The sequence below is a fragment of the Phaseolus vulgaris genome, chromosome 9 (assembly GCF_051622355.1).
Source record: "Phaseolus vulgaris cultivar YP4 chromosome 9, ASM5162235v1, whole genome shotgun sequence".
Taxonomy (NCBI): domain Eukaryota; kingdom Viridiplantae; phylum Streptophyta; class Magnoliopsida; order Fabales; family Fabaceae; genus Phaseolus; species Phaseolus vulgaris.
Window position 1 is genome coordinate 32026829 of NC_143506.1, and position 14608 is coordinate 32041436.

General features: G+C 33.1%; 1 protein-coding gene across 4 annotated transcripts in view; it reads right to left on the bottom strand.

Moving 5' to 3' along the window:
• EMB3142 (nuclear pore complex protein (DUF3414)) overlaps positions 1 to 14608 on the bottom strand; it is a 30129-nt gene extending 15521 nt beyond the window's left edge. For 3 of the 4 annotated variants that reach the window (XR_016515563.1, XM_068624822.2, XM_068624821.2), the window contains exons 1-15: positions 14319 to 14608; positions 14125 to 14220; positions 12283 to 12357; positions 11913 to 12017; positions 11707 to 11817; positions 10869 to 11028; positions 10697 to 10782; positions 8466 to 8588; positions 8153 to 8374; positions 7356 to 7445; positions 6380 to 6541; positions 5968 to 6084; positions 5673 to 5879; positions 5166 to 5267; positions 4883 to 5026 (exon numbers count right to left, since the gene is read on the bottom strand). Coding sequence is in view for 3 of the 4 variants with exons in the window: in XM_068624822.2 (XP_068480923.2) it covers positions 4883 to 5026; positions 5166 to 5267; positions 5673 to 5879; positions 5968 to 6084; positions 6380 to 6541; positions 7356 to 7445; positions 8153 to 8374; positions 8466 to 8588; positions 10697 to 10782; positions 10869 to 11028; positions 11707 to 11817; positions 11913 to 12017; positions 12283 to 12357; positions 14125 to 14220; positions 14319 to 14459 (1941 nt within the window). In the remaining variant the exon portion in view is untranslated. Of the gene's footprint in view, positions 1 to 4882; positions 5027 to 5165; positions 5268 to 5672; positions 5880 to 5967; positions 6092 to 6379; positions 6542 to 7355; positions 7446 to 8152; positions 8375 to 8465; positions 8589 to 10696; positions 10783 to 10868; positions 11029 to 11706; positions 11818 to 11912; positions 12018 to 12282; positions 12358 to 14124; positions 14221 to 14318 lie in introns of those variants that run through there. The other variant, XM_090295283.1, reaches the window with a different exon arrangement.

Sequence of the window (14608 nt, forward strand, 5' to 3'; positions counted from 1 at the left end):
ATGATTGTGAAGACAAAAACAGGAGAAATGGGGGGGGGGGGATGGAAGAAACATATGAATAAAATGATGCCGATAACAAGAAAGATAAAATTAAAAGAAAAGGATGATATCTATTTATGACTAGTGTTTGTTTTTTCTAGTATATAGATTAATTTTGTAATATTTTTGTGGTTAGCTTATAGAACTACAGTACAAACAAAAATGCAAATCAAAATAGCCAAAGTACAAGAGTATAAAAAAAATCTGGCTTTTCCATATACCAATAAACCTTAAGAACGATTAGGTCATGCCAGTTAACATATAAGAACAACCATTCCTTGTTTTACAATATTTTTTGTACGTACTTCTTAGCAAACAAACCCTTGTCATTTTAAACTTTGATACATGTTTGGATAAGTTTATTTCCTATGAAACAAACTTCTTAGCATACAAACCCTTGTCATTTTAAACTTTGAAACAAGTTTGGAAAAGTTAATTTCCTATGAAACAAATTGTTTTCTTTCTCGAGCTCTTTGATAGAAACTCGTTATTTTTAAAGAATTTGGAAGAACTATCAAATGCCAGTTAAGAAGAACTGACAATACAGCTGGGTATACTAAAATTATCTAGGGTTGCCCTATGAAAAACAATAGAAATTTTTTAAAGAGATATAACTTCATGTCATTCAAATGGTAGCCTTGCACATAAATAGGGCATCCCCTCACTGGGATCAACAGCTCGCTCATTTAGGGAAACAAATTACAAAGTACTGAAGAAAAGGTTATGCACAGTACCTTTCATGCATCATAGTCTTAAGTCCAGTTATAATCATAGAAACAAGGTTGACATGCCACCTCTAGTATCAATGAATGTAGCCCACCTGCCTAGAGCTAGCAAAGCCCACTCCCTGCTGCAGCCACACACAAGGTCGAAGGGACCTCACGAGCCCATTCCGAAGGGTGGTAACAGCCCATTTGGCTTTGATTTGTCGTGGTTCTTTTGCCAAATAGGTTTATCTATGTTATGAAAGACGGTAAGGAGGAACTTAATCGACTAAGAAAAATTATTGAATCAATGAATAAGTCCTCTAGATAGTATACCTTATCCATGAAAGATAAGAGTACATTCAATATTGTTGGCCCTATGTCTTATATGGTGTTTGGATTCTTGACTAAGAGCAACTGATCACATGACCTCAATTCATTAGCACTTCAATTTGTACATCAAAATGACTAGAGAAGAACTCACTAAAGTTGCAAATGGAGATAGTGTACCCATATGCAAATCTGAAAATATAACTTTGAATCATGTACTATATTAAAGGATTTGTTATATATATGCAAAAACTAGCCAATAGTCTTATCTCTTTCCTCTTTTGACTGTCTTTCAATAAAGACCTTGCTAAGAGGAAGACGATTTTATTTGCTAAGGAACTTGTATAAATTGGAGTCAAGGGATCAAAACAAAACAAAGGTCATAAGCCAAAAAGCAACATAAGAAACATGGAGAAATTCCAAAATATGGCTTCATCTTATAACATTTGAACATCCCTCCTCATTCAACCTTATCAAATCCAAGTTACCTTGTTTACTTACAAAAGAGAAAGGTTATCAAATTAGAGAGTTTACGTAGACTCGTGGGAGCTCCGTAAACTCAAACTTGTAGACTTGTAAGAGTTTACTTCGTATGAAAAAATATTTCAATAATACAATTAATCAAAGTACTTAAAACAAAAGTCCACAATACCAAAAAAATAAATACATTTATTTAGTAGTGAATGAAAATCCAAAGTACCTCAAATAAATAAGTTCAGTCAAATATTACAAAACATTATGGGTCATGCAGAAACAATATGTCCGGAAGCATTTTTACTTACTTTTAAGAGATGAAGATGCACTGGTTTATTCGAGTTGAATTTGATTCACTCTCCAATATACCTCAAAAACAACATGAATTCAAAAAATGAAATTTTCTGAAATTAAAAATAGAATTCAATTGGAAAAAAAAAAAAACTACAAACGTTTTCAATTTTTTTTAAAAATATCTCCAGATGCACTCTCAATGTTCTCTCTTGCCAAGCTTAGAAATTACTAGGCGGTGCATACCCAAATTCTACACACCACCACGATCAGAACAGAGATGATGACAATCAAAACAAAGATTCAATAAGAGGCAGCCACGAAAGAGAGAAAGCAACCACGAACACAACAACGAACGCTACCAAGACACAACCACGAAGAACGCAAACAAACCCTAACGTGAGCAACGTGAGTTTGTTTGTCTGATTTTGGGTTCAGAAACAAATCATTTTGGGTTTATAGAAAAACCCTATGAACTCGTCAACTCGATTGCAGACTCACGAGTTCAATGTGATTTTACCGAGTTTCCTCCAAAAATGAGTTTGCTTCTAAGTCAACTAGCCCATGATGAGAGGAAACGTAAACTCGAACGAGTTAACTCATGAGTATCATAACCATGCCAAAGAGTTCGTTTAGTAAATCAAATGTAATATTTTTTAATTACCAAAGCATCACCATGCATCCAATCCCATTTGACTTAATTTACTATGATGTTTGGGGACCTTTTAGAGTCTATTTCTGGAACTACTTTGATTGATGATTGCACCTATCCCATGTGAATATACATTATAAAATGTAAACATGAGGTATCTCAAATCTGTTATTTTTTATGTTGTCTCATCAAAAATCAATTTGGAAAAACCATCAAAAAATTAAGTTTGATAATGGTATTAAATATGTGAATCGTGAATTTACCAATTTTCTGTCTCAATGGTATTTTTCATGAACTAATATGTGTAAACATTCCACAATAAAACGAGGTTGTACAAAGGAAGATTTATAAATATTACGATAAGAAATATATACAACTAGTAAAAAATATAAAATATTATTAAACAAAATTCATATATTGTTATAATATATATGTGTGTGTTGTGTACATCCAAAATAATATATATAGTGTTAAATTTCCAAAATAAGTACCAAACAGAAAAGAATAGTGATTATACCATTATCACTATCCCCTTGTAGCATTTTTAGGAGTGTTTGCCATGTGTCGCTATTAACTACTATACTATGTCAGATGAGACTCTGCAATGTTTTCACCATCAACCTCCCTCTCTTCAATCTATTACGGTGGCGCTAACTTGTACCTAATGGGTCGGATCTTAGGATTTTAGGGTATTTCATTCTATGTTATCTATTTCAATTTATTGGGCATCAATTTGAGTCCAATAGCCTTTTTTTATCTAATGTAAGACTATATCTTTTCTCAATAAACATAACATGTGATGTAATATAATTAATTAAAAATATTAATAATAAATATAATAGTATTAGAAAGTATAAGTTATTGAAGGCATGGTATATAATAAACTAAATAAAGTATAATAATTAAATAATAATAGAAATAAAACTAATATGACATAATTTATAGTAAAATAAATTAAATAATAATAAAGAAAAAATTAAAAATAATATAATAACAAGAAAACACACAAGAAATTATAAAATATTAGTAAAAATCCATATATTGTTATAGTATGAGTGGGTGTCCATGCCATTATGCACTATGTATATGTGTGTATGTATATACATATAAAGTTAAATTTTCAAAATAAGTACTAAAAAAAATTCATCAAGATTATCCTACTAGTACTACTATCCAGTTGTAGCATTTTCAGGAGTGTCATTTATGTGCCATTATGCACTATTGACAACTATGTATTAAAAAGGAAAAAGTTAAGGGGCCTAGAAAAGTATAAGTGTCACGAAGAAGTGATGGTGGTAGTGGTCATTGACGTTGATGGTGGGAAATGGGGGAAGGGTGTTGGTTTAGGGGGAAGTAATGGTGGAGAAAGGCATGGTTAGTGTGGTTAACAGTCCATGGAAGAGGGTCCCAAAGTGGTGAGTCTTATGGTGGAAAGGGTTTGGTTACGATGAGTGAGGTGGTCATGATAATATGAGGACAGAATGAAAGGCTTCATGGTGAGAATACATAGATTGTTGTATCATAGCATGAATGTCACTAAGTTGTTTAGATTCACGTTGAGTCTAAAGTTGGGTGAGTTTATTTGTAATGGGTTGGAGAGCTTCTTCCATATCTTTAGTTGTATCCATGAGTTTATTCGTAATGGGCAGGAGGGCTTCTTCCATATCTCTAGTTGTATAAGGAAGCACAGGGACAACAATGAAAGCATCAAAACGTTAGAAACAATTGCTGGTGCAGCTAGGGCTACTAAAATTATCTATGGTTATCCTATGAATAACAATAGAGTAAATTTAAAAGATAGAACTTCATTATGCCACTCACGTAGATAGGGCATCCACTCAGAACATTCAGCCCATTTAGGGGAACAAACTACAAAGGACTGGAAGAAGGGCTAAAAGCTCAGTGACTAATGCATAATAGTATTTAGTCCAATAAGGCTTGAATATGGCTCATTTGGGTTGGTGGAAGATGGGCCTAACAACCCATCGTGTATGGAATAGAACACGTGGCAGAACATCATGGAACTACAACCACCAGTGTCCAAAGACCCCAATTTTTTCATAAATGAAAAGATTATCCATCTCTCAATTTCCCTATTATACATACAATCTGCCTTAATATTTATGCCCAACAAAGTATCAACTATCTACAACTAACTTACAAACATAATAACTAACAGCTATTAACAGATTTAACAATCTATCAAGCAAGCAAAAAATGTAACATATCTAATTATCTTAAAAAAATTAAGAATACTGATTTAGAAAAAGAACATTTTTATCCAAACAAACCATAGTTCCTAGAAGCGTTGTTTCTCGTAGTTTTGAAGGAAACAAAAATTATAAGATGCTGATTAGAAATTATTACTTCTTCATCAATCAGATATACCAACCTGAGTACCCATAGATTGTGGACCGTTCTGGATATCAGACCCAACAACTACTGGCAAATCATATTGCTCAAGGTAGGTCCAGATGCTATCCTTCAGTATTGGAGAAACCTGAATAAATGTGGCTATTGCATTCCTCAGAGCACCCTATATCAAAAATTATTCTCTTTAGCGAAAAAGAAAATAACAGTTCAAACACTTCCATTGGAAGTCCAAGGTCTAACAAAATCAGGAACCTAATTATACTTTTAACTTTCTTGTAAGAACATCATGATACAGCCATTACCTTAAGATAAGGGGGCACATTTTCGTAACTAAGAAGCTTAAATAGTGGTTCAATATCAGGAAACCAGGTTCTCCTTTCTGTTGGATTCCCATTTTCTACAACCTGTATATGCAACAAATGCAGAGTAAAAAAATGTCGTTCCTCTCAATTGAATAAAATCTATGAAAGGAAAGTCCCATGCAACAATAAAATGTTAGACACGCCACAAAAAAAATCTTGAACCAAGGACTTTTTATTGAATATTTACCCTTATTCACTAGAGTTTACAGAGAAGCACATTTATATCCTGTGCTAGAGTTTGTTAGATGTAACAAATTCAATACAAAGATACATTTACATCTGTCTATTAACTAACTAACTTACCACTAACAGAATAACAAACTATTCATTATCATACACTACCATTTTCACAGAACTTAATTTATTAACTTCTATTTTGGCAAGGACAAGTTTGGGCGTACAAGGGATTCAATATAAGCTGACACAAGAAAATAGATAAAAATAGACCTTCATTAGAACATTTAAGTATGCCACAAGCGCTTTAGCATCCCCTTCCTGAATTTCAGGCCACATAGCTCCAGCAGTTTGAAGAGACTGTTTGAATTTCTCGTCGTAAATTGTTAAGCATTCGAATAAAGTGCTCCATCCAATAGAGCGAAATGCTTTACCTTGCAGCAACTCATAAACCTTTGAAGCACCTTCTTGACTGCAAGCCTAGAAAGCAGTTTCCCAAAATTATATGGCAAGAATGTTTGAAAAGAAAATTTAAGACATCAAAGATAGTAAAAAATTTCATCCTCACCAAGGTGCTCAGCATATTCAAGAATGCTACAAGCGTTTGGAAATTTGTATGGTCCTCTCCAGCAAAATTTACAAATGTCCACAACACATCATTGCCAGACAAAAGCTCTGGTTCTTTCTGATAACTTGACAACATTAAAGGTCATGATTGAAAGGAAAAGCCTTAAAAATCAGCCAAGCACATTACTTTAATCTGATAAGCCTAAAAAATAATGCATCCAAACCCTATAAGCGTACAACCACATAGCCTGAACAGATTTTTTTTCTAAACAAATCTATAGTAGTGTTATTAGGCAAAAGGAACATATAAACTGCCATCAACAATTTGAATCATCAGATCTATTCCAAACTAGCATTGATTGCTTATAAAAAAAGAAAATTGTCATGTTTTGTCACCACTTGGTCAAACTGACCTGATAAATATCGCTCACAAAGTCCAAGATTGAATTAAATGGCAAAGGGCCCATCTCAGTGCCATGAAGAGAGCTTGAATTACTGTCCTGCGCAAAATCATGAGATCCAACAACTCGGTATGGACTAAGCACACTCATAGTCCTCTCCTTCATTTCTTTTATCTGTAAAATGTATAATATTCATAAAGATAAGGACAGAACTAAATATTTTTAAGATAAAAGATACACCAGAGTGGATAAAAATATATTTTGCAAAAACTATCCAAACAAAATATCTTCTGCCACATGTATTTACGATTTCAAAAATTTAAAACAAATTCAATGGACGGATAGAAGTAGATATTCAAGAATAGAAATGAATATTTAATAATGATTTTCAAGAAATGATCTACCTTAAAGTGGAAAAAGGAAAATCATTTTAAATATTGAATAAGAATCAAACAGCTAACAGTAAATTAAACTAGTGATTGGAACAAGAAAAAAAATATGAAAGAGCTAAAAGATGCAGGTGATGGCCAGCAATATTCAGACCAAGAGTACATCACACTCAAAACCTGAAAAAAGTTGGAAAGTGACCTAACATTGGCATTATACTGAAACCAGGTAAAAAAATGAGGAATAACCCAAAGAAAAATGAAAAAAAAAAAAAAAAAAAAAAAACACCTTTCAAATGTCAAATTCCATTTCTTTTGAATTAAACAAAAATGCAACCAAAATATAGCAAGTATACACACAGGTACAGAGAACAGGGAAAATATAAATAATGAAGTTAGAAATAACAAAAACCTACAATCATGACATGTCAGACAATAACTTCATGATTCAACTGCTATAATAATAAGAGATAAGAGGCTTAAAAACAGTAGTTAACATTGATCAAGTAGTTTGAGAACCAAAAAAAGATCCTAGCAAAATTTGTGCACTCAATCAACCAAATAAGCTTGTTCCATATGTAGAAGCAGAAAAATTAATCGACCTTGTCTCTTGCAAGAGAGTTAGACAAAAAGCATGTAATCAGCTTGTGCAGATAAGCATTGTACATGTAGACCATATCTTCATCTTCCGTCTGTAAGATAACAAGTGGCCGTCTCAATATAATGAAGTATAGTCATGATTCATGAAAAGGTAAAGTAAATACAGAATTACAATTAAGTGATATTGCACAAATTCAAAAATCTAGAATGACTTGTAGCATACTCCTTGAGAATCTTAATATTTTGGTATGTAGGAGTGAAAACAAAAAAGAATTCAGGAAATAATCCCATCCAGGACAACTTTCCAAAGAGTGATCTATACCCTAAACCCAAACAAAGATCAGAATATCAATAATTATAAAAAATAATCAATATCCTAACTGTATTAACTAACTCACCTGTTTCCTTATATCAATATAGGCACATAACTATTATTTTCAACATTGAAAAAGATTATAATAACATTGAATTTGTAAACTGAAAAAATCTTATTAAATGCTCGAGGAAAGAATGAACATTTTTTTTTCCTAAAAGCAACAAAATTACATATAACTCAAGATGATACGTACTTAAAAAAAGCCTTTCCACTAACTTAATAAAGTGCTAGTCTTTCAGAAATTAAAGCAATTTACTTTTACAGGTATTTCATTAACAAAGAAAGATTAAACAGCTTTGCTTTTTCACTTTTCATTTGTTACTTTATTTTTTCTTTTCACCACATGAAGGATCCCTTGTCCTCTCAATGAATATATTTTTTATCAAAACGTGAAAACAAAAATAAAAAAGCATAGAAATATACCTGGTAGGCAGCAGTACGAAGAACTTTATCAAGTAAAAACTGAAAAACATTATTTGAGAAAATGACTTCCATGCATTGACTAAGATAACCCAGTTCGTTTGATGAACCACTTGAAATAGTCTCTCTTGTTCCATCTTGTATTAGCATCAAATGTACCGCCCAAGCAAGCCTTATGCCACCAACAAATCCCTCAACAATTGGATCATTTCCAGCAGCCATTATCTTAAGCATTAAAAAACTTCAACATTATTCCAATTTGATACTAAATATTATAAACAATTACAGAGAAAACAGCAATTATCTTTCATCTTACAAGCTCGTGAAATTCCTGTCTGAAGGAAGTATTAGAAGAAAGGACAGATGCTTTATCAGGCACTGTACTCAAACCATCCGAAACAAATGCAATCACAAGGGCAAAGAGAAGACAAAAGGTAATCTGCAATAACAAAGTGAAAATTATAAGCAAGTAACACATGCAAAATTTTATGAGCAAAGAGACCCAAATCAAATTAGAGAAAATAAATAATAAGTGCAGCTTGATACTCATGTGGAAGCATGTATCTCTCAAATAAATCAAGTTTAACTTTTTCAAAAATCAAACTTATCATTTTCACATAAAAATAATAAAATAAAAATACATAGAAAAAAAAGCAATTCATTTTATACCTCACCAAGCTAACTGCTGGTTCTGAACAAAATACAAATATATTTTAATGATGAATTGAACAGGTGAGCCATGGGCATTTGTTGCTCTTTTACTTTTAGAAGAAAAAAAAAAGTATGTACCTAGTTAAGGAATCTGCTGGCTCAATTATTATACTTTGAAGTTGCTCAAATCATTGTTGTCAAAATAAAGATCTTACACGGGATAGGATGAGAGATCATAATTTTAAGGATCATGATAAGATGGAACTAGGAAAATTATACATACAGATATACAAGTCAAAAAGTTTATTAACAAAAAATAAACTGAACTGAAGTAGAACCAAAAAAATAATTCACGGATTTATAAGGATAACTTTCCTTGAACTCATTAATATATAACAAATACTGAATTTTCCAACCGTGACTCATGCATAACCGGTTATTATGAGTTAAAACACTGCACATCATATATGATAACTACAACATCACAGATTCTTGATAACTACATATTACTTTCATAACCATGAATATATGATGTTAAAATACACAATCCAAGTATTAACTTATACACTAAGAGAATGACACACCTTGCACCCCTCCGTATTTTGAAATGAAAAAGGTCAATAAACATGGTTGGTTCTCAGAATGCAGTTAGGGTATTGGAGGTTTGACTAGTTTAGTTATAGGAACAAAATAGAACTTTATAGAGAAAATTTTAGGGGCAAAATAGTTCACAAAAATATCTACACCAAAATGTCATACGCCCTTATATGTGTGTGTATATATAAATATATATATACATATTTAATATAATATAATAAATAAATATAAGTCAAACTAGTGTATGTAAATGTAACATTATCTAAGAAAGTAAGCTTGCATTTTAAAAATAATGCTAGTGTTTTATAACTAACCTATAGGCAAGCTAAAATTGGATGAATTCAAGTTATAACCACAATAAATCAAAGCATAAAAAGGAGTTTCTTATTGCAAGGAATCAGAGCCAAAACCAGACAGATAATATGCTCATAATCCACAACAAAGATAAAGTGCAACAGCAGAAGACAACAAGAACCCAAGAGTACTTATGTCAAAATAGGCAAGCAAAAGCTTCAAAAGTATTAGACAAAGATGAGAAGAAAAATATCTATGTTATATTATGATAGAGACAAAGCAAGCAAGAGTTTAGGCTGAGATGAGAGACAGAGTCAGGTTAAATTGGTTTCACAGACCCAGAGGAAGATCAAGACCGCTCAGATTGCGTGATCTTGGATGAGGAAGATCGCATTAAGAAGAATCTTACAGAAAAACAGTCCCACAATAAATCTTGCACACAATAAGGCAAGAAATCATAGTATCATATGATCCTGTGCTCTTTAACAAAAAATTTAACATTAGATAAGATTCTTTGAATTACATATATCCTCTCTTCCTTCTTTCCTTTTCCCATCTCTGCATCAATTTTTCTTCAATTATAGTAAAAGCTGACAAATTTCTTCATTTTTAGATCATTAGTTTCATTGAACAGATTTAGAGATGAAGATAAAAATCATTGAATACATTTATCATCATTTTAGTAAAGGATATTGGAGAAACTGCAAAAGCATGCCTCTATTTATACCTTTCATCTAAGGAAATGCTTCTTTGAAAAGACAAACAAAGTTAACACTAACGAACAATATTAGGTCCAGCATGCCCGACAGTGCACCTAACCATACAGCACAAACTCAAAAAGAAGGCCAATGAAATTTATAGCTTGAATAACAACTTCTTACCATGTGACCTTGGTTGGATTGTTTTAATGCTTGAGAAAAATTATGATTTAAAAACAACTCTAATAATGCTCCACCAAAAAACAAAATATATAAAATTTAGCTCAGCGAGAATATAGAAATGCACCTGATGTTTGACAATGGTATTGCTCTCACTAACTTCAGAAGCATTATCTTTCAAAACAGAAAAAATATCTTTTATATCCTTTGGACCTGAAAATTAGAGATTATTGATGAACTTCCATTCATGACATTAATCAAGTAGAGTCTCAGCAGACAAGAAACACAACTGAACATACTTGTCCGAACAACTAGATTCGAAAGGACAAGACAATGCCCAAGAATAAGTCTTTCTCTAGAGACCACTGCCTGCCTCTCCACAAGAGAACCTCTTGAATCAAGAATAAAGCGCTCACACTGAAGGCCACCCAAACCAGAAGGTTCTTCTCTATTGAGTTCCTACATCAGAAAGCAAATTCTTAAGAAAAGCTATGTTTACATTCAAGGTTAATCCAAAAGTTACATATTCACATAACATCATATATTAGATACTCTAGTCAAGATTAAAAAATGAACCACCACATTGGTTGTTTACTTGGCAATCCTATGCTTATAAGAGTACATAGTTTATCGATCATGTTTCTTCAAGAGACAGTCAGGCATACTAATCAACAACAGTGTACCTGACACATACCTGTGCATCAGAAAATGTCTTGAAATATGAACTAACATATAATACAAGCAGGACCATTGAGGTTAACTCAATTAGTTACAATATAAAAAAAAATATTTTTAGGTTATTCGCCAGCCAATATGGAGCCACAATCATCAATATAAACTGCCACTTTGTAAACATGCAGAATTTTTAAAACCAAATTACTACCAATATATAAATATTAATTATTATGATCAATTATGTCAATTTTTAAATAGTTTAATCTATGTAAGCCACAACTCAGGGAAAAGTAAGTTACAACCACTACATGAAACAACACCTAGTAAACTCTGATAATAGCTTACCCCTCCTTGAAACTGGCAATAAACAACACCCACTTTCTAAAAAACTTTGCCCTAAATCGGAATATAATCTTAAAGTTACAGAACAATATAATATTAATAACTCATTACAAATCAAACCTTGATAAGAGAAATTAACCGTTGTCTAAGTCCAGAACTGATAAGATCCTCTAGATACTTCTGAATATCTACCAATATATCATCTTGGAGTCCCTGATCTAGCACCACAGCCTGTCAAGAAAATAATACAAAGCTATTAACCAAAAACTAAAGAAATAAATAATGGCCAAATGAACTTGAATGATTCTTTGAACAGAAAGAAATACCCTTAAGAGCAAATGAAGGGATGTTATCAAATCTCTTCTCTCTGTATACCAGAGTCCAGCTGCAAGCCGTAAAATCTCCAGTGGTTCTCTTCCCATTAAGCCCCACTACAGATAAAACCAAAGCAAATAATTAAATATAAAACATGCACATATATTGACAGTATCATTCACGGGGTCATGGTCTCTCACTCCAACATAAAAACTAGAAAAATAGATGCACTAAATAACCACAACTAAGGAGCAAACAATAATGAATCAGGTAACAATAGAATTTAAAATATTTACGTATTCAAATCATATGGACATTCATTGTTAGTTTGTGCACAAAGTTTGTTAATGTATATAAAGCAAATGAAAAGCTGAAGTCTACCTCTTGATTAGCTGATACAAGCAAACGAACACAATCTACTTCATTGAGATGGATATCATCACTCAATTTGAGCGCCTACATGTCATATAAGCAGTCGTTAGGAAAAAGGAAGGGTAAACAAAACCACAATTAGACTCCAAACCAGATGTGCACACATATCACCAAGATAAACAAGTTATTACACATTAGTGGCAAGAATCAAATTAATAAAATCGCAAGTCTTCATCAATAAGTCCTGAAGACAACAGAATCCTAGGAAACTTGCAATTTAAAGAGAGAGAAAATGTCAAAAATTCAATAATTAAATATACAAAAAGTGGTCTGAAAAAGAAAAAAATAGCAAAACACATACCATACAACAAAGATATAAAAAAAAACTATACGTATAACTATAAATACATCCAGTGAAGTTAGCCTAATGCATTACGGCAGGCCAAGAAAAGGGTCCAGCACCTTCTTCTGGTCAAAGGTGCTGCCCCTTAGGTGAGGCACACCTTTTGTGCCTTCAAGGCGCTTGTGAAGTTGTCCCTCATAATAGAAGATGCACTCCCCCCATTAGCACCTTCCTAGTGGATTTGGCAGAGTCTAGCGAATAAAAGCCCTATGATTAAATTTAAAAGACGGTGGCTGCTAAGAGTCATTCAACAATTCAAGCTAAGTAACACAGAGAAGCAAAACTCTTCAGATATCACTTGAATGAATAGGCACTTTTTTTACTTTTGATTTTCTCTTCTATTCTGAGGTAAGCCTTTCAGCACTTTTTAGGATATTTTAAGTTCCTTTTTCTTACAATTTGAAGACTAGGCTTACATGTGGCATGCTTTCTTTTGCTTTGGCACCATTTTCTCTAAGTGTTTAAGACCACCTATTGCCTTTTAACATGATTCGTCATGGCACATAATTTCTCATGATATCAACATAAAGAGTCAAATGACTTGGAACCTTCAAGCATAAGATCAGAAAAATTGCTGCATGTTCCTGGTAGAAAATATTAGACTCTAAGAACAGAGCTTCCCTTAATAATTTATAACTGAACTCATCAATATAGACATTCAAAATCCGTTGACTTGTCAAAGAATTAGTGCATATTTTGTTCAACTTATTTAAAGAAATAATTGATTTTTATGCCAAAATCCAGCAAACTCTAGAAAAAAGCAAGTATTTCCAAGGAAATAATTTTGAACCAAACATGTGCTTTAAAGAGGGGATTGTTAAGAACAACGAAAAGCTCAAATAGACAAAAACCCAAGAAACTCAAAGCACTAAAGGATTCCAGTCATTCAACTCCTACTTCATTTGTATTATCATTTTTCTATAACCAATGAAAATCAATCTCCATGAACTTATCCTAAGGCATCAGAGGTGTCTTCTGCTCCTATATGCACACATACATATGTAGTTTGATTTCCATTATACAAGCACGTAAGCCTGTAAAAATGAACAATTGTTCGATTTCCATTATCACTCATCATATTTTATACAGATGCGAGCATGTGAATGTATGGCTGTGCAAGCCAAGGGTCAAACAAATAGGCATAGATTGCAAGTGATCAAAGTGAAATATCATCAAAAGTGGTTTCACTTTGATCCCTATCTCTAACGTCGTTTATTTTGTTTTACCAATCCAAGTTTCACCACTAAAATTAGGAAATTAACTATCTTTCTGTTTCAGTCACCTCCAGTTCTTATGCTCAAACCAACCATTCATAGAATAAAACGTGATATACATCTTCTTTATAGAAAAACATAAGCAACCAAACTGTATCCATAGCCCAGACTATTACTGAATACAAACCGTGTTAAATGCTAGCATTGCAGAAAAAGTGCAGAGTAGGAGCTTACAATGTGCACATCCTGGTCGTCAAGTGAAATAGGAGGAGAATCCGGAAGCCTAACGGACTTCGACTGAACTTGGCTTCGATCAGAGGGCTTCGGGGGCTAAACAACAGACAAAACAAAATAAAATATATCAAAAGAGTGGTGATTCTAGTTTGAAATTGAAAAGAAGAAAACAAGAATGGAAGTTAACAGCGTACTGGATAGGAGAGAAGGGAGCGGAAGGAGATGAGGGAAGTGCGAAGAGCGTGCAATAGTTCTACGCGTTGCGCCGCAGTTGGAGGCGAAGCGCCGAGAAGCGCAGATTCGATAGTGCCTAGGAGCTGCTTCGGAGACACCATTTTTTCGCCACTCACCGGAGAAACCCTAAAGCTGGAAGCAGAACGCGGAAAGAGAAAGAGGTGCGTTCCCTTAGGGCCACTTGAGCGGGAAATGAAACAGTGGGGTTTCACCGAAGATTAAAGATCCGAGGCTGTGAGCGTATTATGGC